This window comes from Alligator sinensis, unplaced genomic scaffold, assembly GCF_000455745.1.
Source record: "Alligator sinensis unplaced genomic scaffold, ASM45574v1 scaffold619_1, whole genome shotgun sequence".
NCBI lineage: Eukaryota > Metazoa > Chordata > Crocodylia > Alligatoridae > Alligator > Alligator sinensis.
Genome location: NW_005842134.1, coordinates 995,194 through 1,022,681, shown reverse-complemented (window position 1 = coordinate 1,022,681; position 27,488 = coordinate 995,194). Strand labels below are relative to the sequence as shown.

Below are 27,488 nucleotides of genomic sequence, written 5' to 3'. Positions count from 1 at the left end.
TGCAAGAGGCGCAGCGGGGCTTGCAGGATGACATCAGTGCCAACTCAGCCCTGGGTGAAGAAGTGGAGAGCCAGCTCAAGAATGTCTGCAAGCCCAATGAGCTGGACAAGTTTCGCCTCTTTGTCGGGGACCTGGACAGGGTGGTCAACCTGCTGCTGTCTCTCTCGGGCCGTCTAGCACGTGTGGAGAATGCGCTCAATAGCCTGGGCCCTGAGGCCACTGAGGAGGAGAAGGTATGGGGCAGGAGCTGAAGGGGGAGAAGGAATTAGGTGGGAGGAGCAGACATGGAAGAGAGGTCTTCCTCAGTATGGGCATGAGTATCCCAGCCCCGCATCTCTGCTGGAGCTAGATCACCAGCCACATGCCATCCACTGGGGAACCAGGGCAGTGGGTCACAGGCAGCAGGGAGGGTCTGACTGCAGGATGGAAAATGCTGGAGAAAAGAAGCACTTCTGAGGTTGCTCCCCAAGGACTCTTACACGTACTTCTGAGGCAGGGTGCACAAGGCACTAAGCAGTGCACAACCATGTTCACCAACACTCCAGGCTCAGGAACTGTGTTTGTGAAACCAGCAGGGTGAAGTGAATTTACAGAGGAGATTGTAATGGTTTGCTCAGGAACTGAGGTGGGACCACCCTGCCCGGGACAGCAGTTGGCTATGTAGGCAACCACATTCTGCATTAGCAAAGCACAGATCAGGGAGGGTTGTCTCTGCTCAGGGATGGGATAGCAGAGGGCTGTGGGGCAGGATTGAGGGGAAAAAGCTGAGTTGTGTGTAAGGTTTCCCAGCTCCTGAACACTCTTCCCCAATTCCAACATTTCTATGAATTATTTGGGGGTTCTTTATGTGGGGCTGGGCCCTATTCTGTCTTGTCTCGGGGACCTCCAATCTTGCCCTTCACGTCCTACCTCAAGGCCACAGCAGCTCTGAAGGCCATGCTTATCACCACCCCACCCCTTTCTGTCCTGCAGGTAGCACTGATTGAAAAGAAGCGGCAGCTCTCGGAGCAACTGGAAGATGCCAAGGAGCTGAAGGAGCATGTGGGCCGCCGGGAGCGGGTTGTGTACGAGATTGTGTCTCGCTACCTGCTGGATGAGCAGCTACAGGACTACCAGCACTTTGTCAAGATGAAGTCTGCCCTCCTCATTGAGCAACGGGAGCTAGAGGAGAAAATCAAGCTGGGGGAGGAGCAGCTTAAGTGTCTCAGGGAGAGTCTCCTGCTGGGCCCCAAAGAGTGTTAGTGCCCTGGCCTGCCCAGCAGCTGCAGCTGCCTTCTCATGGGATGATGCCAACAGGACCTAGAGCAGAGGTGGGGCATCGATGTGCCTTGCTGCCCACTGCAGTCTCCCAGATCATGGCCTTGGAGAATGGCTTTGAGGCTGGTGTTCCCATCTCAGCACATGCACTAATTCTGCAGGAGACTCAAGTGCCTTCTGGCTCCCAGGACCAGTTGGGCCCTGGTTACCAATCAGTGAGTTCATAAAAGACCTTGGACAGCCCCAAGAATTCAAAGTCCTGAGCGCCCTGGGGTGTAGCTGTGCCAGCCATCTCCTCCCACCATTGGCCTGTCAAGAACCTATTGGGTCACAGGTGCCATCTCACTAACACCAGGAACACAGAGGCTCTGTACTGCAGGAGCTCTGCCAGGCCTACGAGTACCCACCCACCCCCACTGGAGAGCATACAGGGATTTCTGGAGCTGAACTGGAAGGGAACCTGATGACATGGTGTCTTGAACACCCCAAAGGGATGTTGCTTCAGCCTTCCCAGCCCTTGCCAAAGTGTGTGGCAGACACAGCTGTGAGCGAGAGAACCCAAGGGACTGATGCTTGCTTCCTGTCAGCCATTCTGCCACAGGAGCCCTTGTCTGCATGAACATCCCAGCCACAGGCCTAGAGGGCACTGCTAGCCAAGCACCAAGCCTGCAGGCAGCACTACCAAAGTGGATCTTGTCCCAGTGACTGGTGTCTGGTCCTCTCTACACCTGTGCCTGCGCTTGCATGTGGGAGTGTGGCTGGGGGGCAGGGGATCCCTCTGAAATGTTATTTATTTTTATATGTTAAGTTGCTTCTTAGCCAGTGAAGAGGGCAGGGTGTGGGGCATTGCCGCAGCTGGAGCATCCGCCCAGAGCCTGCTGTCCTGATCAGCCCTGCCTCTGGGGATGGGATCTGGTCTGGGCTTCCTGGATGAAGGGAACCCAGATGAGCGCTGAGAAGTCAGCACCAAAGACAAGAATTGCTCTTCCTCAGTGCTCCCAGGTAAGGATGGCACAAGGCTTTCAGATCACCTTCCCTTCCAGCCAGGTTCAACACCTCCCTGTCCTCCACAGGGGGCTGCTCCCCGTGCCCTCTCACCCAAGGCCCTGCCCCTTGCAGTAGGCTCCTCTGTGCAGGCTGTTCAGAGTCCATTCTGGCAGGGCACAAGAATCCAGGTCAGATCCATCACTCAGTGACTTGTGTGGATTCCTTTGTAACCATGACAGCTCCACACAGGGCAGTAGAAGCAGGTTGGGTTGTGACCTCCTGCATCTATTCCACCAGGGCACCTTGACAAGAGGCTGGGAGATGTCTGCAGAGACCCTGTCACTGATGGTCTCTGCTAACCTGTGCTTCAGGCTCCCAGCATCTGCCTTGGACTCTGCAGTATATGGGATCCCCATGGAGTCCTTGGTCATGTGCCTGGGGTGGGCACAGTGCTGCTGCATGCTCTGCTAACACCTGCGTGCTGGTAGCATCCCTCAGCCCCACCAGTGCTACTGTTGGGGTTGCCTGCGCCCCAGCATTCATTGCACATGCTAAGGCACAGGCTATTCCTTGCTGATCTCTGTGCCATGTCCTGACTATGCCAGCCCAGGTTTTGCCTCTTCTGGCAGGGCAGCTTGGTTGTAGTGGAGCACTGTTCTCCCCACAACCAGCTCTTCTGCTCTCTGCAAAAACTTGGTGCCAAAGGCACATAGGGTTCAGTTGTAGGCAGAGCCAGGGCTGGAGTGCTGTGCCCTAGCAGATTGGATTTTGGGCCCCTTTCCTTCCCTGCCCACCCCACACCCCCACTGTGGGTGACAGGGCCGCCTGCAGTGACCCCAGTTGGGTTCATCCTTGTGTTGCTTGTTGCCAATATCAGTCTCCCCATTAGAGTGGCTGTTGCCATACTTTGTGCCTTATCACTAGACAATATCAAATCGGTGAGCAGCTCTGGGGGGAGAAAGCACTAACCCAGGGACCCCACCCTCTGGTTGACCTCTTTCTGCAGGGACATCTGGCTTGACCACTGCCTCCCCCCATCCCTTCTGGCTCCCAACCCACAGCAATGCTTGGGATTTACTCTCAGCCCCTTGCTGGCCAGCAGAGTCCCTGGTGAGCTGGTTCTGCACTAATCATAGGCCCTGAATGGTGCCCTCAAGCTCTGGAAACCGGGGCTTCCTCACACTAAGTGCTGGCTCTTTGTGCTTGAGGTGTCCTGCTCCCTGCTCCTATACTCCAAAGGGGCTGGCAATGTAGGGTTAATGTGTTACTTCCTTCATGCATGTGGCTTCTAAATAACCAAAGGAATTTGCTGGGGACTTGCCACAAATACTCGGCCCCTGACATCCTCTTCCTCTCCATTGTGTTTGGAACAATAGTCTGAATCCACCAAGCACTTAACTCTAGCTGTGCTGTGCTGGGCACATCCAAGGCCCAGGCAAGTAGCCCTAGACCCTGCTTTCCTTCATCTGATTGAGGCACCATCTTGGTCCCAGGGTGCCATCCACCTGGTTACTCACTTCTGCAGGGAGGAGGAGGGTGGTTTATTCAGGTGCTGCCCACTCAAGCTCCTGGCAAGACTGTACTGCCTCCTGGGAGCAGTCCTTGTCTAGTCTTCTACCCCTAGGAACTTAAAAGGCATCACTGGGATGCAAAGGCTGCTGCCCCAAGCTGGCCTGTCCTCACCGCCTCCTTTGGCCCCCTCCTGTAGCCTTGCAGCCCACCATGGTGTGTAGAAGAGCAGGGCCAGAAGGTGCTAGCACTTGTGCAGATGTGAGCATCTCCCTACTGTGGGCTTTCTGGTGACAGAAAGTCCTGAGTGAAATTCCAGGGCCCAGAGGGTTTTAGTACTTGCTGCGCAGAGCCTCCAGCGGGGCCCAGCCATCTCACATGTCATAGCAACCAGAATCCCTCCTGGCTGCATCGTAAGGGGGCGCTGTGACACAGTGGACCTCGGCTTTCAGCAGTGCCCCATGGCAGGGAAGCTGCTCTAACTTGGCACAGGCACCATGACATTGGGGAACCCAGTTTCCAAGGTCCCAGCTGCTTGCCCTTGACTTGTGTTGTGGTCCCAGTACCACTTGTACCATTGTGCCTTATAAAAATGGGATGGGGTTGCCCCAGGAAGGTTACACACATGTCCAGTGGGGCACATGGAAGGGGGCTTGGGAGCCAGTTGTAGTGCTAGAGAGGGGTTGGGCTCCCACTGATTTTCATTGTGAGTTGTAGATGCTCAGTACCAGCAGGGATCAGTCCTCATATCAGCACAGGGCTGCCCCTCCAGTACTCCACTCCATAGCCCCTGGACAGGCAGTGGGAAATCAACCATAGCTGGAGGCCCTGTTACGTGTCATTGTGGCCATGGATCCATTCTTACCCTTTGGTCTGGTGACCAGGACAGACAGGTCAGGGAGGGTCCTTGGGACAAGTGTTTTAAAAAAGAATATGCTGAAGCTAACCTAACCCCTTAATGATATAAAAATATCACTTAAAAATTGTCATCGGTCACTTGCTGATGACTCATCTGGGTCACATTCCAGAATGGGAATAGAGATATTGTTTTTGGGTTAGCGACCAGGGGAATATAGCTAGGAACACTAAGCTCTTCTGATACTCCTACAAGCACTAATGGCACCACTACAGTTCAAATGAGGCTTTTCCCTCATGGGGTAGTGCGAGTTAACCCTTCAGTGCCCCTCGAATCCACTGCAAAGCCCTTTCAAAGCAATTGGACATAAGCTTTTTGCTGAATTTGCACATGCATATTTTCCAATCAAGCCGGGAGCTCTGAAACCAAATGAAACTGGATTTAGCCAAAAAGGAAATAGCTGCTTTAGAAAAATACACAACTGATTAGCTACTAGATGAAAGTTGAGCAATTAAAATGTTATATGAGAATGAAGTGCACAGGGCTGGACATGTTAGTTAAGGGCATCCTGTTGTTACAGGAGGTGATTAAAGCCATGGGAAAAAAAGAAGGCCTCTTGAAACAATACAGGAATTCTGAACTGGAAATCTTCATTGTTTTCCATTCTGGGCTCTGGATTTCTGCTGTGCATAAAATTCCTGGAATTCTCACTTACAATTAGCAGATGTGAAGGTACAGCCCCCTTTCTAACAACTTTCCAAGCCCAGTTTGGGAACTTAGAAGGGACATGATCAGCACTTATTTCTGATGGCAAAGCCTCCTTAGCAACCAGGACACTTGTCATTCTCTATGCTATCTGCTTGACCTGTTGTGTTTCATTCAGCTTTGCTGTGGATGAAGGCTGGTGTGTGTTGCCTTGCTTGTAATCAGCTTCACCCCCATGATGTTCTGTGTGGTGGCACAGGCTCTGGGGAGGTGAGTGTCTGAGGCCGCGGGGTGGTTTAGATGCTACCTCCCTCCAAAACACTTTAGTGGATTTCTTTCATCCTCTTTTCTAAATGCACACACACAGACTCCCACCCTTCCCTCTCCCAAAACCTCCTATGGCTCTGCATTATTATTACACTGTTTTAAGGGCCTGAAAATCAATCACTTACACACATATATGCGCACACCCACCAGCCATCACCACACTCACTCCAAGACACAAACCTGCTACAACCTTGTGCTCGTTGCCAGGGCCTGCTCTCACCTCAGTCCCCCGCCATGCTGCCTTTCCTTCATGGCTCATAAGAGACTGGCTGATGCTCCACAACATCAGTCTCCTAGTGGCCCAATAAAGCCATGTTGGAATCTGAACACACAATATGTCCTCCCTGCCCTCATTCCATTGCGTTTGCCTCAAAGGGACTGGCAAAGACATGAGCAGCTGGGGCACAGGATTGAGGAGGAGGAGAGGTGTGTTGTGGTACCAGCTGATCACTGCCCAGTTCCCTGCTGGGAGCTTGGTGTGGTCATGGGCAGTGGGAAATTAGTGTGTTCACAGCCTGGCTGCCCTTCTGTTCAGGGTGGCAGCTCAGGCTCCATCCTGTGTAGCCTGAGCTCTCTCCAGAAGTCTCAGAATTGGTTTCCCCTTGGTTATAACATTTTCCATCCTTTCTCTCAGCATTGAGACCCTCCCAATGTACTCCTTTCTGCTAGCACCCCTCAAATTGTGACTGTGGAGAAGAGGTACCTGTATGGGGGAGACTATCAGAAATGCCCCCAGCTTAGGGGAAGGTGCTATCTCTGAATTGTCCTCTAGAAAGGAGTGTGATGGGCTTGTGTGTGCAGCTGCTGCTCTGCCCAAGGGCCAGGCCTTGTTTCCCTAGGCTAGCAGGGACCAGAGATGTGTGTAGCCCTTGGTAGGAAGGGAAAATGGATCAACACCATTCCCTTCTGGTAGACATGAGAACAGCACAGGAGGCCTGAGGGAGGTTGCAGGGATGGTGAGAATGGGAACATGCTGATTTGAAATCATGATGCCTCTCTAGGAAAACGCAGTGCCTGGTGGTGTTTGGAGCTGTAAGTGACCAAGCAGGGTTGCACTGCAGCTTCTGCTGCCTCACACCTGCTTGGTGTCACTATATAACCCTTATTGCCAGGAGTTAGTATCCAGTTAGACACTGATGCACAAGACTCTGCGGGTGTTTTAATTAAAGTGACTCTCAGAGCCACTCTAATTAAAGTGCCCTACCCCTGAAGCATGTGTAAAATGTACCTTTGGTGAACATGAGAAACTGCATCAACCACCCACCCCCAGCCCAGTCAGGGCCACTCCAACTGCCAGGTCTATGGGTGGGGGCTTTTGGGATCACATTGTCTTATTTGCAGCATGTTCTGCTTTCCCCCCAGCAAGCAGCAGCAGCCTTGTGCAGCTGCCAGAGCTGTACATTACACAGTACCTCCGTGCGTGCCTCAAAGAAATTTGTTACTGTGCTTGGCAATGCTCAGCACTCTGGGGTGCATATCTCTTGCTCAGGAGGAGTGGGGAGGTGTGCAGGAGAGCTGGGTTCTGCTACATTAAATGGTGCTAATGACCAAGAGCCGCTTGGTGTCTTGTGGTCACTTGTGCTATGGTTGCCAATGCCAGCCGTGCTGAGAGCAGGCATCAGAAGGTGGAGCAGGGCTGTGCTAGGAGTAATTCACAGGGCAATATAAGGGGACTGAGCACCTTGCGATGCCCCTGCTGGGGCAGGTCAGCCCTCACCCCCCATGTCACGGCTGTTATTAGTGTGGCTGCCTAGTAATGGGTAGGGAATCTGTGCACAGGGACTCTGAAAGGTAACCCTGTCCCCATGTGCAGGGATAGCCCCACCAAGGTACTACACAGGTAAAGCCCTCAGCACATAAATGCCAGCAGAAGCAATCAGACCAGCGCAAGTGCAGTTTGGCTGGTAGAACCAGGGTTCCTGCTGGCTCAGCTCTGGACATCCAAGTTCTTGCCTCATCACTCACTCCCTGCAACTGTCAGCCAATGTGTGTAGCTCATGCTTGACCTTAAGTCAGGTTGCAAACATGCTGAGCTTCTCCCTACCGCTACAGGCCAGAACGCACTTCAGAGCTCACTGCTGTAGCCCTGCAGCTGCAGTAGCATGTACCAAACAATGGCCAGCTTGTTGATGATCCAGGGAAGTTGGCAGGCTACAGGGTACTGGTACGTTGCACTCCATCTTGGCTGAGGCTGGGCATCTCCAGGGCCAAATGCCACAGCTAGAACTAAGGAGCCCAGCTGCCAAGATAACTGCTGCAAGACGTCCCTGGTTTTGGCAGATCCAGCTCGGAGAGAGACAATGGCACCTGCATAGGCCATGGAGCTTCCAGTGTGAGGGGAGACATCCACACGACAGCCTGGTAAGATAACTGGGTTTTCATGGCAGTGATGCACCTGGGCTGACAGCAGCCATTGTAGCAGGCCCTGAAGGTGGAAAAGCTACTCTGAGCTACATGGCACAGAGTGGGGAGCCTCTCCCAGGGCTCAAGTCCCTCCTTGAATTACCACACATCTTGTGGAGACAGCAAGTATACAGCCATCAGGCATGGTCAAGGATGTCCTGGCCCTGGGGAAATTGCACCAGTGGTTCATGCTCCTGCTGCTAGTAGTCCATGCATTGTTTCTGCTCTGATGCCAGGCCTGTGCTACAAAGCTATGTAGGCACAGTTCTGCTGGCAGAAGGCAGCGTTGCTTGGCTTAGGGAATGCTCAGGTTCTGGAGGTAACTGTCAGCCACAGAACCAGATGCCATGTCTCCACTAGGCAGTTCTGCTGCTCCGGTTCAGCCAGAGCAGCTTTGTTCAGGGGTTCTGTGGCATGGACAGCCCCATATTTAGCTAACTTCAGTGGCTCTTGTTTTGCCTTTGTCTGATGCCCAGAAGAGCTTCAGGGAGACCGAGAAGGTTAAAAGAGCCCACTTTTGCCTACTAGAGCTCTTCCTGGAAGTAGTGGGGGTAAGCTCTCATGCATACCTGCCCCTCTAGCACTCACTCAATATGCTCTCGCGCTCTCTGTCACACACACACACACACACACACACTCTCTCTCTCTCTCTCTCTCTCTCTCACACACACACACTCTGGCAGAGCTCTTGCTCCTGTCCTAGAGCCAACAGCAACGGGAGCAGCATTCTGCTTTGGTCTGCATGTCATACACAACCATGCACTCTGTTCCCTTTACAGCATTTTTGCTGTCCAAGATCTGCCCCTGCCACTGGTGTGACACCAGCAGCAGCACTGCCATTGCTGTTGGTACACAGGCCAGGGTGGGCCCAGGCTGAGTCTGAGCCCTTTGTTCACAGAGGTTTGTTTTCCCTTGGGGAGGACATGGCTTTGCTAAGGGATTAGGGAGACATGACTGTAGGGCTCCAAGTTCATCACCTCTGAAAACACTTGCCAGCTGGGGTCAGTAGCGCCAAACAAGAGTGGCTGCTGAGCTGAGTGGGTAGGGAGCCGTTGTGGAAATAGCAAACTCCAGCAGCCACCCAAGGGTGATGAATTTGCTGAGATTAATTTGGAGATGAATTTGCTGGGGGCAATCATTCCCCTGCTGTGCCACTAGGTGGTACTCTTGGCCTTGTCTGGGCTCTGCAGTTGCCTGCATCAATTGCCAGTACAGGGAGGTTGCCTGCTCGGCAGGTCTCGCATCTACGTCCCAATGCCCAGCTTGGCCAGGCTACAGGTGGGCAGGACATAGAGACAGCAATGACAGTGTCTGTCAGGGCAGAAATCCTGGATTTCCAGCCAGTTTAGGATTGTCCTGGTGTTCATTTGCTGGGCTCCACTTTGCCAGGGCACTGCCCAGTGCTGGGCTCTGCCTGTGATTCTAGTGTCACTAAAGCTGGCAGTGCCTGCAGCTTGGAAATGCGGCTAGCCCTGCTCCTCACCCTGCTGTAGGCTAACTAGAATGCAACATCCAGCTTTGCCCAGTGCCCAGGTAAGCCATGAATGGATCCTACAGTGATGTTACCATATGGCTGTGGTAAAAGACCCTGACCTGCAGACACCAGGGTGCAGGGGCAGTTCTGGCAGACCCTGGACACAGACCAGGAGAAACACCTGCCTGAAATGTGCATGTGCTGCATAATCTGTGCAGGTGCTTGCAAGGGTGCAGCCCCCCACCCACTCCCTCCGCCCCACCCACTCTGTAGGGAATCTATAGCCATCAAAAATGCCACTGGACAGTTTTTCTGGGTAACATTCAGGCCCCTCCATCCTGCACCTGCTGCCAGAGCCTGACTGCATAGCAAACCAACCCCTGTACCTGGAGCTGGCTGCCCAGCTCTCCCCCCACCCTTCCCCCCACCTCTCCCCCCAAGGGCAATTGGCCATTGGGATTCACTCTAGCCTAGGGGTGGGCAAACATTTTGGGCAGAGGGCTGCTTACTGAGTTTTGGCAAGCCATCAAGGGCCACATGACAGGCAGCCCAGGGCAGATAAATATTAATTTTCTAAATTTGGGGGGGGGCGGAGGCTGCAGGCCCGATAGAATGGCTTGGCAGGCCACATCCAGCCCTCAGGCCGCATTTTGCCCACCCCTGCTCTAGCCAATGAAGCTCAACTCTGCCACCCAGTGGAATAGCTGGGTGTAGCAAGGACTTGTCTAGGGAGCTGTTGCCTCTGCCTAGGCCCAGGGAGGACTATTGCTCCTGGCTGACTCCTGGAGATGTTCTGTGTCTAGCATATGGACTGTCTCCACCATCACCTTTCTTTCTCTGTTGGCTTAGAGCTGTTGAGATGCATCAGGTCCAGGGAATCCATTATTAGTGAGATGGTGCAGGGAACATTTCTTGCTCTATTGGAGTAGCTGGTAAAGGACAACATTGCTCCACTGATTCCAGTGGAGCTCTGCTGCCTTGTCCCACTGGAACTAGATGACCTCTTGAGGTCACTTCTAGCCCTACTTGTCTATGAAATTGCAATGAGAGCAGGTACCATCAGGGTGCTGTTCCACTCTGAGCTGGGGAAGCTGAGGCAGGGATCAGTGCAGGCCTTTACCCAAAGTCCTCCAGCCAGGACCAGGACTTAGGGTCATCCATCACCCACCACCTCTCTGCTGCAGAATCAGCTCAGGCTTCAGGCACTGCAGGTGCCCCCATGCTGGGGCCTGAGGCTGGCATTAGGGCTGCTGCTGTGCACAAGCACAGAAAAACCTGAGGAGAGACCCCAGCCTGAGGCTCTTCATCAGAGAGGTCTCAAGGCTGGCCTGTCTGCAGGCACTGTGAGTGAGAATCTGGGCACTGCCTTAAAGCCTGGCAGGTGCTAAATTGCCCCCAGGATGCCTGGCTCAGGGTCCTCTCTGACCATGGTCCCGTCTCAAGAGAAGCCATGCAGTTCCAGGTGGCTGGGGCATCAGTTTTATTTTCATAACTCAACCCCGCTGCTGACTTGCCAGCAGTGTCTCAGCCACCCATTGGGAACAGGTATGTACAGAAAGTATGAGCCAGGCTTGCTTGTGGGCAGGGCTCTCCTTGCTTCTGTACTGTGAGCGTGTACAGAAGCCCCTGTTTCTGTGATGCCCCCTAGGAGGGACAATGCTGCAGAGTTATTGTAGCTTGGGCACAATCCCCCTAGAACTTGGGGCAGGCCAGAGCCAAGGCCCTTCTCCAGGGCACAAGGAGGGCACCTAAGAGAGCTGGCATCTCCCTCCCTGTTCCTGTGCAGAACCTGGCACATGGCAGCAGGACTTGCTCTTCCTGGCTTCCTTTCATCAGCTCTGCCAACTGCCAGGCAGGGCTGCCCATGAGTCATGCTGCTCCCTCCCACTCACACCCCCTTGGCTGGATGAGCTTCCTGAGCCCTGTGGAGGAGCTCCAGCCTGAGGCATTGGCTTCACACCTAGATAGAGTGTGGGAAGGAATAGGGCTGAAGAAAGAGGAAGGAGCACAGAGGCAGGCAAGAACCCTCCTGTGGGCTCAGTGCTGCTCCTAGGTCTAATCCCCCTGGGGCGGCTAAGGTCCTTGGCAAAGAGAAACTGACAGGGTCTTCAACAGAAAACAGTTCCAGCTCCTGAGGTCACAATCCTTCTCTGTGACATCATAACTGTTCCTATGATGCCATCATTAACAGAGGAGGCAGGGCTTAGGTAGCCAGAAAGCGGGTAAGTCCTCAGGCCCAAATCCCCTTTGTACAGAGATCAGAGCTTCCTTTCCCAGGTCCTGGGCCAAGGTTACAGCCAGGTGCAGTTACCTGTATGCCAGGGGGCTTTTAGGTCAGGCTGCTTGAGGAGAGGGCAAATGCTAGAGGTGGTAGAACATCAAGTCCATAGTAACCCTTTGCCCCGCTCTAGCCCCTCCCAACCATTGATCTCTTGCAGCTGAAGTACTGCATCCAGGCCGTAAACTCATCCAGGCCGGGACTCTTCAGTCTGGAGAAGAGATGGCTCAGAGGGGACTTGGTGGCAGCCTACTATTATATAAGACAGGTGCATCAGGACCTGGGAGAACAGCTGTTCACCAGAGCTCCGGAAGGGATAACAAGGTCTAACGGCCATAAACTCCAGGAAGGCTGATTTAGACTAGACAAAAAAAAATATATGGTGCTAGTGTCCAGGATTTGGAACAAACTCCCTCCAGAGGTGGTGCAAGCACCTACTCTGAACTCTTTCAAAAAACATGTGGATGTATTTTTTCTTGGTGTCACTTGATCCCAGCTGACTTCCTGCCTATGGTGGGGGGGCTGGACTTGATGATCTCATGAGGTCACTTCTAGTCCCTAATGTCTATGAAATCTATGAAATCTCAAAATGCACCACAGGCATTCCCATCCCCCTACGGCAGCACTATCCTTATGGGGAAATTGAGGCACAGGCTGGAGCAGTGACTCAGCCTAAACCTCCCTATGAGTCAGTGACTGAGCTGAGAATAGAAGCCAAGGCTCATTTGAGCCCTGAACTCTGCTCTTGACCCAGCCCTCCTCCCTGGGCTGATGCTTTAGAGTAATGGTCTCCAACCTTTTTAAGTTGGAAACCACTTTTTAAATTAAAAAGCACCCCAAGATCTACTGTGTGCCCCCCCCAGGTCATTTTGTGGAGAGGGAAGGTGGGGCAGATCAAGGCAAAGGGAGAAAAAGTTATTGAGGGGCATGCCCCTGCTCCAGCAGGTCAGTCTATGGGGGAAGAGGCAGAGGGAGGGGAAAGGGCAGTAGCAGGTGTGGTGGGGGCAGACTGAGGCCCCAGCCATGAGAGAGGGAGCTGGGCATAGGCAGGAGCAGGGGCTGTAGTGAGTCGGGCCATGACCAGGTTGGGTGGTGGGACAAGCAGAGGCCCGGGGGGCACACACTCCAGGCCTCCACTTGTCCCCCACAGCCCCTGCTTCTACCTGTGCCACTCTCCCTCCCTCTGCTGGGGCCTTGATCTGCTCCCACCCCATGGTGGTGAGAGAGGGAGTGTGGCTGGACCAGGGGCAGGCCCTGCACAGGTCAGGTTGGGGGAGAGGGGGCCACACAGGCCAGGAAGGCATGCCTCCAGATCTGCATGCTGGCTGGGCTGGCTGCCGCTGTAGGCTAGGGCCGGGGTGGTGCCAGGCTCTTCCTGGGGGCTGTTTTTGCCGCAGGCCCCAGCTGTGCTGTGCGCTGGACAAAAGACACCACTGCTGAGCACTGCCATTGTCCCACTGCTGCTTTATTGTTCTGAGCTGCCGGTCCTGAGCTGGGGACAGCCTGTGACAGCTGCGCGGCACCGGGGATGGAGGCAAGATTGGAGCAGGGCAGCTGCCTGGAAGCAGCAACTCAGGCTGGGCCAGATGGGGCAGCACTGAAAGGGTAGGTAGGGTGAGCTACAGTGGATTTTCGGGTGCCTGCAGCCACTCCCTGTAGCCCTGTTCCCAGCACTGCCCTGAGCCACCACTCCCTGGCAGCTGCCCCACTGCAGTCCCACCTCTGTCCCCAGTGCCATGTTGCTGACACAGGCCGCCCCCAGCTTGGGACTGGCAGCTCAGAGCGATAAAGCAGCAGTGGAACAGCAGTGGTGTTCGGTAGTGGTGTCTTTTGTCTGGCGCACAGTGCAGCTGGGGTCCATGGTACAAACAGGCCCCAGCTTGCAGTGCAGCTCGGGCAAACCCCCCGGAAAGAGCCTGGCGCTGCCCTGGCCCCAGCCCACAGCGACAGCTGGGCCAGGCAGTGTGCAGATCCAGAGGCACCTGCCCCCTGTGCCCTCCCAGGCTGCGTGCCCCTCCCCTTCCCACGCCCCACCCATGCAGGGCCTGCCCCTGCTCCAGCCAATCTTCCTCTCTCAGCACTGTTGTAGCCACCCATGCTGCCCAGCGTCTGGAGGGGAGGAGGCATGTGCCCCCCAATATGTGCGCAGTGGAGGTGGTTGTCATTGCAGGCTGGGCAGCTGCATCCCCGAGCTCTGCTGCAGCTGGCCCAGGAGCAGGTCGACACCACATGTGTCCTGCCGCTGGGCTGAGTCTCATCCCCTGCCCACCCAGCGGTGGGATGCACATGACGCTGGGTCGCTCCCAGGCCAGCTACAGTGCAGCTGCCTCGCCCCGCACACAGATTTGGGGTGGGGGGAGCACATGCCCCACAGGGTCTCTGCTGGTGTGCGTGCAGTGGCGAGATCTCCCCTGTGGGCCTAGATGAGCCGCCTAGTCTCTGACCCTCGCCCCACTCACCTGGCCAGAGCCCCACTCACCTGGTGGCAGGGAGCACAGAGGGGGATCATCCCACGCATCTGGCTGGGCCTGGTGGCAGGGGGGCATGACTCAGCCCAGCCACATGCACCCTGCGACTCGTATGTCCTGCTGCTTCTGATCACAGAGCCTCTGATAATCAATTTCAGTTTGGGGGGGCTAGACTGTCAGAGGCTCCCCGATCAACTGGTAGATTACAATCCACTGGTTGGTGACCACTGCTTTAGAGGAGTTGTGAGAATGAGCTGGGGAACAGATGACAAAGTCCCATATTTTCCATGACAGGGGACTGAGGCCCCCTTGTTGTCACTGGGAAGGGTTTGCGTGTTATGGCTTTGCCAGCGGCATTCACAGCCTCACCATCTCTGAGAATAGCAGCTAATCCCACACACACCTCCAGTCCCACGACTCGGGCTGTGGGGACATAGATATATTAAGACTCTGAGTGTGTTTGATACTATCTGATGGTTAAAAATATCTTTGTGGAGGTTTAACTAGGACATATTGCTATCAGTTGCAATCAACAGCCTTTGAACCTCCAGTTGAGATCTCCCCTGAAGAAAGGGGTGTAAGGGTAACACCCATCCATGCTAGAGTCCTCTGGGTAGCCACAGGTGTGATAAGGGCCTGATCTTGCCCCCCAGTGAACTCAGTGGTTAAACTCCCATTGACCACAATGGAGGCTAGATTGTGTCATTAGAGCACAAGCAGTTAGGGATATCTGATGTGCCTTGAAGGGAGTCTCTACAAGGGCTACAGTCAAGGTTCATTCACTACAGGCCCATTCAGTCTTTTGTTTCTCTGGCAAAATACAAAAGATTGGGATTAATTGTTGTGGCATCTTTGGTGCTTTGAGAGAGCTGATTTCGCAAAGTTTGAGAACAGTTCTGAGCCAGAGCAGCTGAGAGAGTTCAACAGAAAAACAGGGATAATAATTGGGAATAATCTACAACTGTTTTGCTACACATCCAAGAAGCCATACTCTTACAATGAAAATAGAAGTCTATACCCCCTGCTTCCTAGCTATGCTACTGAGCCCAAAGAAGCTCTCAGCCTCAGACAGCTCCACCCTTGGGCTCTCAGGGCCGAGTCAGTCCTGGATGTGAACCTGCAGGAGCAAAAGCACCCAGGCATTTAGACAAAAGCTGGACAGCTCCCTGTGAAAGGAGCATTGCCAGGACCAAGCAGGGGTAAGAGACAGGTGAAATGGGTGGATGGAGGGAGGGAGTGGCTAAGCGGGTTGTGTGGCAAGGGTTGAGTGGGACCTCCCTGGCTGGGTCCTTGGCTGAGACTCAGTGAGGCAAGATGGGCTGGGCCCCCTGTCTCCATCAGCTAAGCAGGATAGGGGGGAAAGATGTTGCCACCCCAAGAGACAGTGGCAACTCTGGAGTAACTGATTACCCAGGGACAGGGTGAGAGCTGGGGGATTGCACTGCAGTGTGTAACAGCCCATGCCACTGTCTGTGACAGTGGCCTACAGAGGAAGGAGCACCCATGTCACTGCTTCATAGATAGACACAGGGGTTCAATGTGCTGAACAGATGGACCTGCACATGGCAAGGCTCCTGAGTGGGATGTTTCTAGCAGGACCCTAAAGAGATAAGGTCTTGGTTCTGCACACAAGCCACAAGAGCTGAGATCCTTGGATATCTGGAGAAGGAGCAGGGAGGGTCTGTTTCCTGTAAGTGGCACTTGTGTGGCTGAAGCTGCAATCCCATGTCCAGGTGTGGTGCCAATGCCTCACTAAATCAGAGAGGGTTAAGTGAAGTGCCACATGAGTGACTAACAGATTGGAGATCAGCCTTTTCAGTGACAGACCCAGGAGCTCCATCTGCTTAGTTTGTCAAAGAGAGGGTGAGAGGATGACCTAATCACACTATATTCATCCCCACAGGGGAGCAGACATTTCTAACCAGAAAGTTCAGAGGGATTCCAAAACCTGATGCCTGTGAGCAGAAGTTAGATAAGATACCTGAGTTCTTGTGTGAATACCATCTAACTGTGAGGGTCATTGGCATGGGCACAGCTTGCTAAGATCTGTGTTGACTCTCCATCATGGAAAATCTTAACTCTGGATGGGCTGTTTGTGTGGATCTGCAAATTTAAACAGGAGTTAATGCAGGGAAGCTCTCAGCTGTGCTGAGTGAGCCCAGTGGGTCTTTCTGACCTTGTGCTCTGTTAAGATAGTCAAACATTATCCACATTTCACTTGCACCTGGAAGTTATAGCTGAGATCAGCTCTAGATATCACATACACACCCTTAATCCAAAGATTTGACAACTGCCATAGAGAAGAGTGATGAAGAACAGAAGGGGAAGCAGGGAGCCTGGAAACACCCATGGTCACACAGCAGGTCAGTGACACAGAAGAGAGAATATTTGTGTCTCTTGACTTCCAGCTCAGTGCCCTAGCCACTGGTTAATGCTACCTCCCTGCTGCAGATACTTTCCGAAGGAGAACCCAGGCCCTGAGCAAGCATCTTGTTCTATGTAGGTCACTGAGAAGCTGCCTGGAAGCAAAGACTTAGCAGTGTCCCATGTGTGAAGTGTCCCCTACTGCTAATTGCCCATTAACAGTTCTCAGCTGGCAGCCATCAGTGTACCCTGCTGCATCTCATTCACAGGTGGAGAGGGGCCCAGGCAGGAAGCACCAATTAAAGTGTCAACCAAAATCTGAATTGCAAATCTGGAAAGAGATAAGAACAGATTCCACTGAGCAATTTCTGCCAGGCCTGGAGCTGAGACAGTGAGGGCTTAGCAAGCAAGCATTGATACTGCACGTGTGTGTTCAAAGGACTTGCTGGCGCTGCGTAATTCCCCTGTGGAAGATGGATTAATGGTTTTATTCCATCTAATGCCCAGGGAAACTGAAGCATGAAGAAGTGTAGTGATGTGGGCAAAGTCACAAATGGAGGCACTTGCCACAGGATCAGAGCCCTCTGCCATGCCAATTTCTATTGTAGCTGTTCACAGACTAAATTGCTCCAACTCTGTGTCCTTCCCTATCTGGTGGGGAGGGTGATTGAGGAGCCCTTTCTCATCTCTGTTTATTCCTTTGGGTCTCTGCTGGTGACTTACAACATGATCAGAGCTCTATGGGCACAGAAAAGGTGGGTTCTGCTCTCAAAGCTTCCAACCTATCTAGCTTCAATGCACTGTCAGGAGTGAAAGAAAGCAGGAAGACTGATCCTTGCAATTCCACAGTTTGCCACAGGAGAGCAAACTCTGCCCACTGCTTCTCCAAATCCTGGCAGCCAGGAGTGGAATTTTGCAGAGTATCTAGATAGCTCTTGTTCTGATGGGGACGAATGTCCAGTGTTCCCTGGGACAGTCCCAAGTGCAGAGTGATGGGGAGAGGGGAGAGCAGTGGTCCACAGTCAGATTTTCCCAGGTGCCTCTGCTCTGCCTTGGTACACACCCCTAGTTGCTACTGTGCTCGGTGTCTGACTACAGACTCGAGTTCATAATAGGGACACCTGGGCCCTAATCCTGCCACCCTGGATGACCTGAGCAAGCCCATTCCCCTGTGCCTCAGTTTCCCCTACTTGGACAATGGGGCTAGTGGCGCTTGATCCTCTGTAAGTGCATTGACCCCTGGTGTAAGAAGCTTTGTTGAGCACTGCCTCCCCTTGCTGTCCCTCATGACTTTGAGGGTAGCTCTAGCTCCACAGACAGTGCTGAGATGGTGTCTGAGATGAGCTGTGCAGTGGAGGGATCCTGCAGCACCCAGCCAGATGCAAACCAAGAGCTGAAACACCTCATTTCAGGTTGATTTGACACAGGACATGCCTGCTTTTCAGACCAGTTATATTGAAGCAAGGTTTAGCTCTGACCAAAACAACATTCCAAATTCCTTCATATATTTTTTCCAGCTAAAGTTATTCAGTGAAGAGCATCAGTCCCTGAAACTGTGTGTGTGTGTGTGTTGAAGAATCTGCTTAGCCAGAGAACAAAACAGCCTGATCTCTAGGCTTATTAGGGCTGGGCTGGGATCCTGCCCCCCTTGCTCTAGGCCAAGTTGGGCCTCAGTGGCATGGCTAGTTTTTAGCTCAGCCCATCCCTTTGCTGCTAGGGTGTGGACTACATCACACATCTGTGGAGTCTGTTCCTGTCTTCTGCACCTGTCAATGGGGCAGTCATTTCGTGCCCACCTAATTCAGAACCAGGGACAGAAACAACCCTGTTTATCCCCAGTGAGCTGCTAAATGCACGCCAGAGCTTCTGGAGGTGGTGTGGGTGACCAGTCTGTCCCTCAGCAGTGCTGGCAGAGGCCTGGGGGTTGTCCCTGATGGCTGAGCTGGGGCAGCCACGTTCAGGCTTTGGTGTGGTGTGCCATGCAAAGGTGGTTCTCCAGCCCAATGATCTTCTGAGTAGTCTTCAGCCAGAACTGAAGCAGCAGGAAGTGTGTGTCAACCATTCGCCATGCCTGTGCTAATTTTTTCCCTGCAGAGATGGCTGCCATCCATGTGCTGGGCACTGGCTCACAGAGGAAGCAGATTGGAGCTGGGGGCTGCAGAGCTGTGTGTGGGATGAGGCAGGTGGAAGGACAGCACATGGCTTGCAGACCTCGACTTTGCCTACTGAAGTGTGGGATCATCCAGGCACTAGCATGACCTGGACTTGGCTAATGCCAGCCCTGGTCAACAGGGGTGTCTCACAATCCAGGGCCTGGTCATCAATCTCAGGGGAAGGAGCATCTGCTGAAACAAGCAATCTCCTCCCACCTGGGGTCTGGGTAGACCCATCTCTCTTTTCCTTCCCCTTCTACAGAGCCATTGCCTGGAGACCAGGTGACTGGCAGAAGGCTGGAGGTGCCAGCTGCAATGCCCACAAGCTGAGTCTGGTGGAGAAAGCCAGCAATTCCCATTTCATAGACATTACAGCTGGAAGGGACCTCAGAAGATCATCGAGTCCAGTCCCCTGCCTAAGGGGCAGGACATCAGCTGGGGTCATAGGATCCCAGCAAGATCCACATTTCTCTTAAAGGCATTCAAAGTAGGTGCTTGAACCACCTCCGGTGGCAAGTTATTCCAGACCTTGGGGGCTCGGACAGTAAAAAAGTTCTTCCTTATGTCCAGCCTGAAACAGTCTTGGAGGAGTTTATAACTGTTGCCAGGAGAAGGCTGATCACTGAGGCAGGGGCTAGAGCTCATGGTTTTGGGGTCTGTGCGCAGCTTAGCTAATGTCTCAACCCTGGATTCTACCTTAGTTTTCTAGCTGGGAAATAATGCCCTTGAACTGGCCTGCCTGGATGGGATGGGCCAGAGTGTTGAGCACCTGAAGTCTAGCCTAGGGCAGGTGAGGGCCTGTTTCCACTGCTTTAATACCCAGGCAAACTGAGTGGCCTGGCATTGCCTCCTACAGCCCCACCCAGCAGGCACCACCAAGTGCCACCACAGGAGGAGTGTGTCCATGAGGACCAGCCAAGTCAGAGCAGTGCTAGCTGTTGACAGGAGGTGCAGAAGACAGGGACAGACTCCACAGATGCCCTGGCAAGGCGTGATGTAGTCTAGACCCTAGCAGCAAAGGGATGGGCTAAGCTAGAAACTAGCTATGCTGCTGAGGCCCATCTTGGCCTACAGCAAGGGGCTGGGATCCCAGTCTAGCCCTAATAAGCCTAGAGATCAGGCTGTTTTGTTCTCTGACCACACCTCTTAGATTCCTGACTAAGGCTACTGGATACCTCAGACCACATGAATAGATTATGTGGGCATAGCAGATAACATGTATATATTATACAAGCTGGAAAGATGTGTGGCACTGCAGGATACAGGGAGTACAGTGCCCCAGCAGGTGGCTGAACAGCTTCTCTGCTCTAGGAGATGGCTGTACAGATTGCAGTGTGGATTACACAGAGGTACCATGCAGAACTCACTGCATTGACTGCCCTGGTTCTTGTAAAAGGGCTGGGTATGACTAGAGCCAGCCTCTGATGCCCATGAGGGGCAATCAGAACTCTTTCTGCCTTTGCCCTGCCAATCGTTTCTTTAGGCCTGGAAACCCCCCTAAAAGAGACCCCCGTTTCCTGATACTCTGCAAACCTGCCCATGTGCGTCACTGCTACTCAACAAGCTGACGCCTGAGAGCAGCTCCCAGCCTTTAACCATTTGTTGCCTGTCTTGCTGGCTTTCTGGTGCGTGCCTGGCTGCAGCAGCCCAGGAACACAGACACTGAGTGCAGCAGAGGCTGCAGAGTCAGACTGTGATTGGCCTGAGAGGGTCAGGATGGCATCAGCTTGGAGCAGCCTCTAGCCATCGGCAGGCAACATCCCAAATGTGCAAGTGATGGGCACTGGCAGGATAATCCTCAGCATTGTTGTTTTGATGCAAGGCTTCCTGAACCCACCAGCTTCCTGCTTCAGTGTCTCCCTGTCCTTTCATCTCCTTTACTCCCTCCTCCTCCTCCATTCCCTTCCTCTTTTCCCCTTTCAGATTCTTTCTCATTCCCCTCCCCAGCACTGGAGCAGACCCCTCTCCCAAAAGGCAAGTCACTGCCACATAGCCCACGCTCTGATCCCCCTCCCCATGACTCCATCATGCCCCCACGCTCTCTCCTCAGGAAGCTTAATATAGCTCAGAGGAGAATGATGTGCAGCGCAGGAGTACAAACCCACTCAAGACTGGCAGAGTGCAGGAGATGAGAGGCAGTGGTTCTGCGGAGGCTGGCACAGCTAATGAAGGCAGGGAGCAACCCCAATCCTTGCTCAGACCCATGCTGCCACCAGGTGGCTGGTGCTAGGGGGTCTCTAGCACTGCACAGAAGCAGGAGCAGGCTCTAGGGCCTGATCTTGTGAAGCAAGAGAGTCCAGGGCTGCTTGGAGGCACAGGCTGAATGTGCTGCTGAGGGGGGTCTCTCTCATGCAGCAGAGAGTGGTTTCCACCTGGCCTTTCCAGGGGCCATATCCCTGAGGACTGCCACCAGCACACAACAACATGGTGCCCTTGCTGTGGAGGAGTGGGCAGCGGAGAACCCCCTGGGCTATTGAGGAAGGTGGAGGGTGTTGCCAAGCTAGAATTCAGCCAGGGTGCTTGAGCTCCTGTGTGTGCCCTTGTGGAAAGGGCCCTGATGACCTCTTCTGCTACAATAATGGCTGCAGATCCCCATTGTGTTAGGTGCTGTACATACCCATAGTGTGAGATGGTCACTGCCTGACACGCTGAGATTACTGCCCAGTGGTAGGGGCAAGGAGGAGAAAAGTGACTTCTGCAGGCACAGCAGTGATGGGGGTTCCCAGCTGGTGCAGGTGTCCAATAAGTTGGTTCTGTAACTGGGTGCTGTAGTAGACTTTAGGGGCAACAGGTCCAAATAAGTTAAGCTTATACCCATGTCTGCACCTGCCCTGGGCTGGCCTTTCTGAACCATCAGTTCAGGTGTCTGTGTAACCAAATATGCTAGGGACAGCTCAGAGGAAAATCTCTTTTTACCCAGAGCAACCTCTCTGATGAGGTGACAGACCAGTCCAGGGAGTGGACCTCTCTTGTCCAGGGCTTCTGCACAAAGTACCAATCTCCTGCACTAAACAGGCCTTGGAGTGGCTGTTCCTGTGAGTCACTACTGCCTCTTACCTGAGGTCATACTGTGAGTCAAGGGAGTTTGGGGTTTAATATCCTCTCGGGAAATACTAGTGTTGCCCACTCAGATCAACAAATTGCTCCTCACACCCAGTCTGACTTTCTTTCAGTGACTGCCCTCTTGTCTCCACCCATCTAGATAATCATTGGCATCAGAGGCCAAGCATATATTTGCAATCAGATCGCTCTAGTCAAGGGGAAGCCAACCTGCGGCATGCATGCCACAAGTGGTATTGGCAGCCTCCATGTGGTACACAGCAGATCAGGGAAGGGACAGGCAGCATAGTGGTGGATAGGACAGTGAGTAGAAAACAGCATCAGATAGGGCAAGGAGCAGAAGCAGAGCAGCCAATCGGGCAGGGGAAGGGGAATGGAGTGATACTCAGGGAGGATGAGGAGCTAATCTACAGCAGACCTAACAAAAAGGTTGGCCCCCGCTGTTCTAGCCCAGTGTTTCCTAACCTTTTTTGCCCCACAGCAATCTTACGTAAATAAAAAAGCACCGTGGCACACCAGATGCAGAGTGGGGGAGTGGAGAGGGTGGCGTGTGGTCAGTTGGATGCCAACGGGGAGGGGTGGCATGCAGCCGGCCGGATGGCATTTTGGCCTGGAGCCATGCTCCCCATCTGTCTGTGTCCGCAGCAGCAGAATGCAAAGGGTGTGGCCCCAGCCAGGCAGGGGGAATGGTTTCAACCCAAAATGCCGCAGGACACCTGGATGTGCCTGATGGCACACCAGTGTGCCATGGCACACCAGTTGGGAAATGCTGCTCTAGTCCATGCCTTGTAGCTAGATCCCTTTTCCAATGGCATGTTCTGTAGGGTTCTGTCCAGTCTAACTTTTAAATATCTTAAGTACTGTGATTTGTACCATTTCCCTCACAGACTCTTGCCTGGTCTAGCAGGTGGGACCAGAGCTCCTGTACAGCCACCAGCTCACGCAGTCTCTGCTTGCTGACGTGGTAGAACACGGGGCTTTCAGGGCGGGCTTTTTTTCTCTGATAGTTCTGCGAAGTTCCCGGTGGTTTCAGTCAGGGACAGAGTTTCTTGCTGGCTACAGATTTGTGACCTCATGAGTAAATTAGTAATTTTGAAAGGGATGTTTTCAATTTCACATCATGTAATGTAAGTCCAGCTCTCTTGAACTGACTCACCAGAGCTACGATATGTATAAGCAAGACCATTTTTAACAGTTCATTCAGTTTGCTCTGTTACATCAGTCAGTTTCCTTTTGCATTTCTCACTGCCCGGACAATGGCAACCAATTGCGTCATTTTTGCTTGTGTTTTGGGTCAGTTTCATTTTTGAGTTCTCAGTGATGCAGTGGTAGCTGCCAGCACCCAAGAGAGGGCAGGGCTTGGGGAAGTTATTTCATTCCAGGTTGGTCAAAAACTATTGAGTATTTGACAGCACCTTTGTTTTCCTGTCCCTCATATGTTACGCTAGTGTGTTTTTGATGTCTCAAACAATGCAGCTTGTAGTTGTGTAACAGGGTTGTACACAAGGTTTTTAAGAATAGGTTAGACCGGGGGTGTCCAGTGGTGGCCTGTGGACCTCATGCAGCCCCAAATGGGTTAACCCATGGCCCTCACACTCCCACTCTAGGACCTGCTCCCCACCACTGCTCTTTGGCTGCTGCTGCCAGTCTCTGGGTTCCCCCTCCTTCTTCTGCCTTCTGGTTTCTGCTCCTGTCCCTGTGGGTAAGGCAACACATTGTGTCCTGTGGGGCTGAAGGAGCCTACAGCCAGGAGGTTTGGGAGGACCTTGGGTCCCTGTGTGGTGCAGGGATGAGAGCATTGTGCAGAGTGGCATGAGGCCAGTGCAGCCTGCAGTTCAGGGAGATGTGGCCCCCATGGTGTGTGGTCAGGGTGTCTGAAGCCCTGGCCACTCAGAAATTGGACAGTCCTGGATTAGACAAACACTTGTGTTGGATTGTTTAGATTGGGATGATCCTGCCTCACACATGGGGTTGGACTAAATGACCTGAGATCCCCTGCAGTCCTACTTTTATGACTCTACATTAGGAAACAGATTCTTTTTCCTGCCTAGCTACCCGTCTCTCTCTCCTTATATCGTACTAATTGCAAGAGTACCTGAGTGTTTGTTTAATTAACAGTTTCTGCACATTTAGGACATGATCTACAAACTGCTCTTTTTATCCTGGATCCACCCACATCAAACAGCTTGAGGGATCAGGGCCTCACTCTATTCCTGATCTGGGATCTTAAACATTGCAAACGATTTCTCATTTCCCTTCCAGCCCAGTCTGGCTACCTGCTGGTGGAGACAACAGGACCAAGCTCCTTGAGAATGCAGCAGCTTGTAGCTCCACCCAGGAGAGATTGAAACTGCCTCCTCGCACCCTTGTCTCTTAAAACTTTAAAAATTTGCAACCTCTTTTGGACGGGAAAAGAACTGAAACTGATGTTGCTCAAGTGCTGTGTAGGATAGAGCTGCTTGTCCTCTGATGCCTGGGGTCTGGGAGGAGGTGGGGTTCACAGCACATCAATACAGCCCCCTGGATATCTGTAGCTCCATCACGGGCCTGAGACATCCCCCAGCCAGTCCCTCTGAACATTAAGTGGGATGAAGTCTGACCACTCTTCTTGAGTATAATTCAACCTGCTCCCATGTTCTCATTTACTGGAGGTAGGGACAACTTTAGACAAAACTAGCCTCTGTCACTGATTAGAGGAAGAAGTAATCTACAAGTGTTCAAATCTAAGGGACTTTTGGTTCTGGAGATGGCATCCCCACCTCGCTGTGGCTGAGAAAGCAGGAAGGGGGAAAGAAACGTTAGCACTAGGAACACTTCTGCTTTGGGAAATGACTCTGTAAAAATGCCACCATGGAGCCCACATGTTACTGTCTGTTAGTGATGGTAGATCCAGGGCCATTGGTTTAGAAGCAAAAGGCTGGTTTTGCTCACTACCAGCCCTACAAAGCTCAGCAAGCCAAACTGGGCACATCTGCCTTTTGCTCTCTACCAGCAACAGATTCTACAAGGAGAATGATGGTTTTGGCTACATCTGGGCAACTATATTCCCCTTAGAGAAAATTTAGGGATAGTTGATGGGGTAATTTGAAGACTGGATTTGCATTGCTAGTTATGGAACCAAGAACATTGGCTCTGAATCTTCAAAACACTGCCTAGGTGCAGAGATCTGCCAGTGTGGAACATGCTGTTGGACTGGATCCTTAGTTAATCATTCTGTTGATGGAGGATCTGGGAACAGAATGTAGTTCCCTCTCCCAGGTTGTGCTGGCTGCACAGGGAGCATATGGTCCAGGTCTAATCTCTTATTTATGTCACCGAAATGAGCAGGCCTGACTCTGAATAGAGAGGGGAGAGGCATTCACAAGCCAAACAGAAGCTGGGCTGGAATCAGGCATCATGGACCTGAGTTCAGAAACTGCTGGCGATTACATGTAATATCCAGGAAAGCTGCACGAAGGCTACAAAGCACTCGGAAGTCAGGATATACCAGTATTAAAGTCTATGGTGTGACCTCTGCATGGCCCCTCTGTGTGTGGACATTGAGTGTATCTTTAATGAAGTGAATATGTGCCATTTTTTCTTTGAGATGCCTGCTGCACCCAGCAAATGGACAGCTAATCCCTCTTTCATTTTGCTCACCTCACTCCGCATGGGTGCTTCGGGCCCTAGTTGCTGTGTGCTATCTAAACCCAGCATTAAATACCAAATAATCAGTCCCTCCTGGGTCTCTCACCATAGCCTCAGATTGATCCTCATTCCTTTATTTCCCAGTCCCCCTGTGAGATGTGCACTGGCTCTAGCTCCCTCTTATAAATGGGGAGATGAAGAACAGAGAGATTAAGGCCCAAGCTGTCTGAAGGGTTCATTAATGTTTGGCATCCAATCTCAGACACCTGTGAAGTGAATAGAGAGTGTCTGGTGTTTTTCTAGCATTGATTCTCAATTAGGGTGATGCAGCACTCTGGGGTGTCAGGATCATTTCAAGGGTGCTGTGGGGTGCCATGTGATTTTAGAATTGTTAGGTGTGCAAATGTAATTCACAGGATAAACCCTTTCAAATAGGAATCCATAGTGTTAACAACATCTTGGCCTGTTGTGGGCTTTCTGAGCTTTTTCCAACAGACGAATTGCTGTATCATTTTTCTGTAGTAAAAAAATGAGTGAAAATAAAGGGCTGGCATTGTCAGAGGGGGTGCCTTCCTCTAAGAAGGTTGAGAACCACTGCTTTACCATAATAGTCAGCAGTGGTTTCCAGTGGTGGGCTGAAAATGACTCAGTTTGGGTCCAAGGTGGCCAGTGATAGGACCTAGCTGCCTTTGTAATTTCTCCTGTCCCTGAATTCCACAGAAACCCTCAGCTTCTTGGGCTGAGTCCAGTGGGTCCACAGGCTGGATCCAGCCCATGGGCTGTAGGTTGCAAATTCCAAGCTGAGCTCCCACTATATTCATCTGCAGCCAGAACTCAGCTCCTGTATAAACTGGGCATTCAAAAAGTGAGGTATACACTGGTAGTGAACACCTGATGCACATCTAGTTCCTATGACCTGCTCAGCATCACACAGGGACTCTGGGGATAGAATCCCAGCTATGTAACCATGAGCCCCTCCCTTCCTCTTCCTGCAAGCCTCTGCTTCTTTCACTGCACATCTTCCAAGAGTTATGACAGATAACTTAAATAAGAGTCTGAACTGAAACATCTTCCAAGAGTCCTACAGATAAGGACCTCCTTCCCTGCCCAGTTCATCTGCAGAGCACCATCTATGTATGGCACTGAATGATGCAGGGATCCTTGGTACAACATAGCAGACAGTCAGGTATGGAGGAGCCAGTTAGGAGCAGTATGCTGGGAATATGGTTCAGGCAACAGAGGGACATGATACACCATTTGCCAGTGGGCCCAATGCTGTAGATGAGAAAAAGTGAGACTTAGGGCTTCTGGGTTCATTTCCAAGTCCCAGATGGGAGTTTTTAGCTGATGCCCCCCCCCCCAGTTACCCCTGTCCCGTCTTCACACCAACTTCTGCTCTTATCCTTCCTTTCTGCCCATGTCTTTACCTGTCCTCACCTCTACTCCTGTCTCCCACTGCTTTCCCTCCCTGTTCTAGTTAATGCCTCCTCCAGAACCCTTTATCCTGTACTTTTCTAGTCTAGCTGTTTCTTCCTCCTGCCAACTACCAGGCACTAATGGGAAGAGCATTGGCCATGTGAGAAAGCCAACTCCTTTGCTCCTGGTTCTGGCACCTGGCCCCTTAACAGCACAGCAATTGCAGGGAAAATCTGGATCAGGCCCCATATCTCCTAGATGCACCATATTTTGGTGCTCTGCGGCCTGTATACAGCCCAGGAGCCCTGAGAAGACAGGGCATGCTCAGTAGGCACAGAATGGTCAGCACATTTTGTTGCTGAACTATCAGGTCTCTGCTGAGCACATGCAAATTGTAGTTTTCCAAATGCCCATCCTGTGGCTGAATGTGGGCCACTGGAAAACTCACCACCCCAATTCTGATGTCACAGTAACCCCGCTCCCCAATGCCACATCTCTGCCCCAACGCATGCAAGCACTTGGGATTTTAGAAACCCTGTATTTTTATAGGCAAAACAACACATTTTCCTTGAATCTTGTTCTTGGATTCAGCCAATCCTTCCCT

At 52.5% G+C, this 27,488-nt stretch overlaps 2 protein-coding genes across 2 annotated transcripts in view; both read left to right on the top strand.

The window, feature by feature from the left end:
* SHROOM4 (shroom family member 4) overlaps nt 1-5,256 on the top strand; it is a gene marked incomplete at its 5' end in the record, with an annotated part of 63,199 nt that extends 57,943 nt beyond the window's left edge. Inside the window, 2 exons of the mRNA XM_025205951.1 lie at nt 1-233; nt 973-5,256. The exon at nt 1-233 is cut by the window's left edge and continues 20 nt beyond it. Of these exons, the coding sequence (XP_025061736.1) occupies nt 1-233; nt 973-1,242 (503 nt within the window). The remainder of the gene's footprint in view (nt 234-972) is intronic.
* DGKK (diacylglycerol kinase kappa) overlaps nt 2,163-27,488 on the top strand; it is a 174,556-nt gene continuing 149,230 nt past the window's right edge. The window contains exon 1 of the mRNA XM_025205944.1: nt 2,163-2,259. Within this exon, the coding sequence (XP_025061729.1) occupies nt 2,188-2,259 (72 nt within the window). The 5' untranslated portion in view covers nt 2,163-2,187. The remainder of the gene's footprint in view (nt 2,260-27,488) is intronic.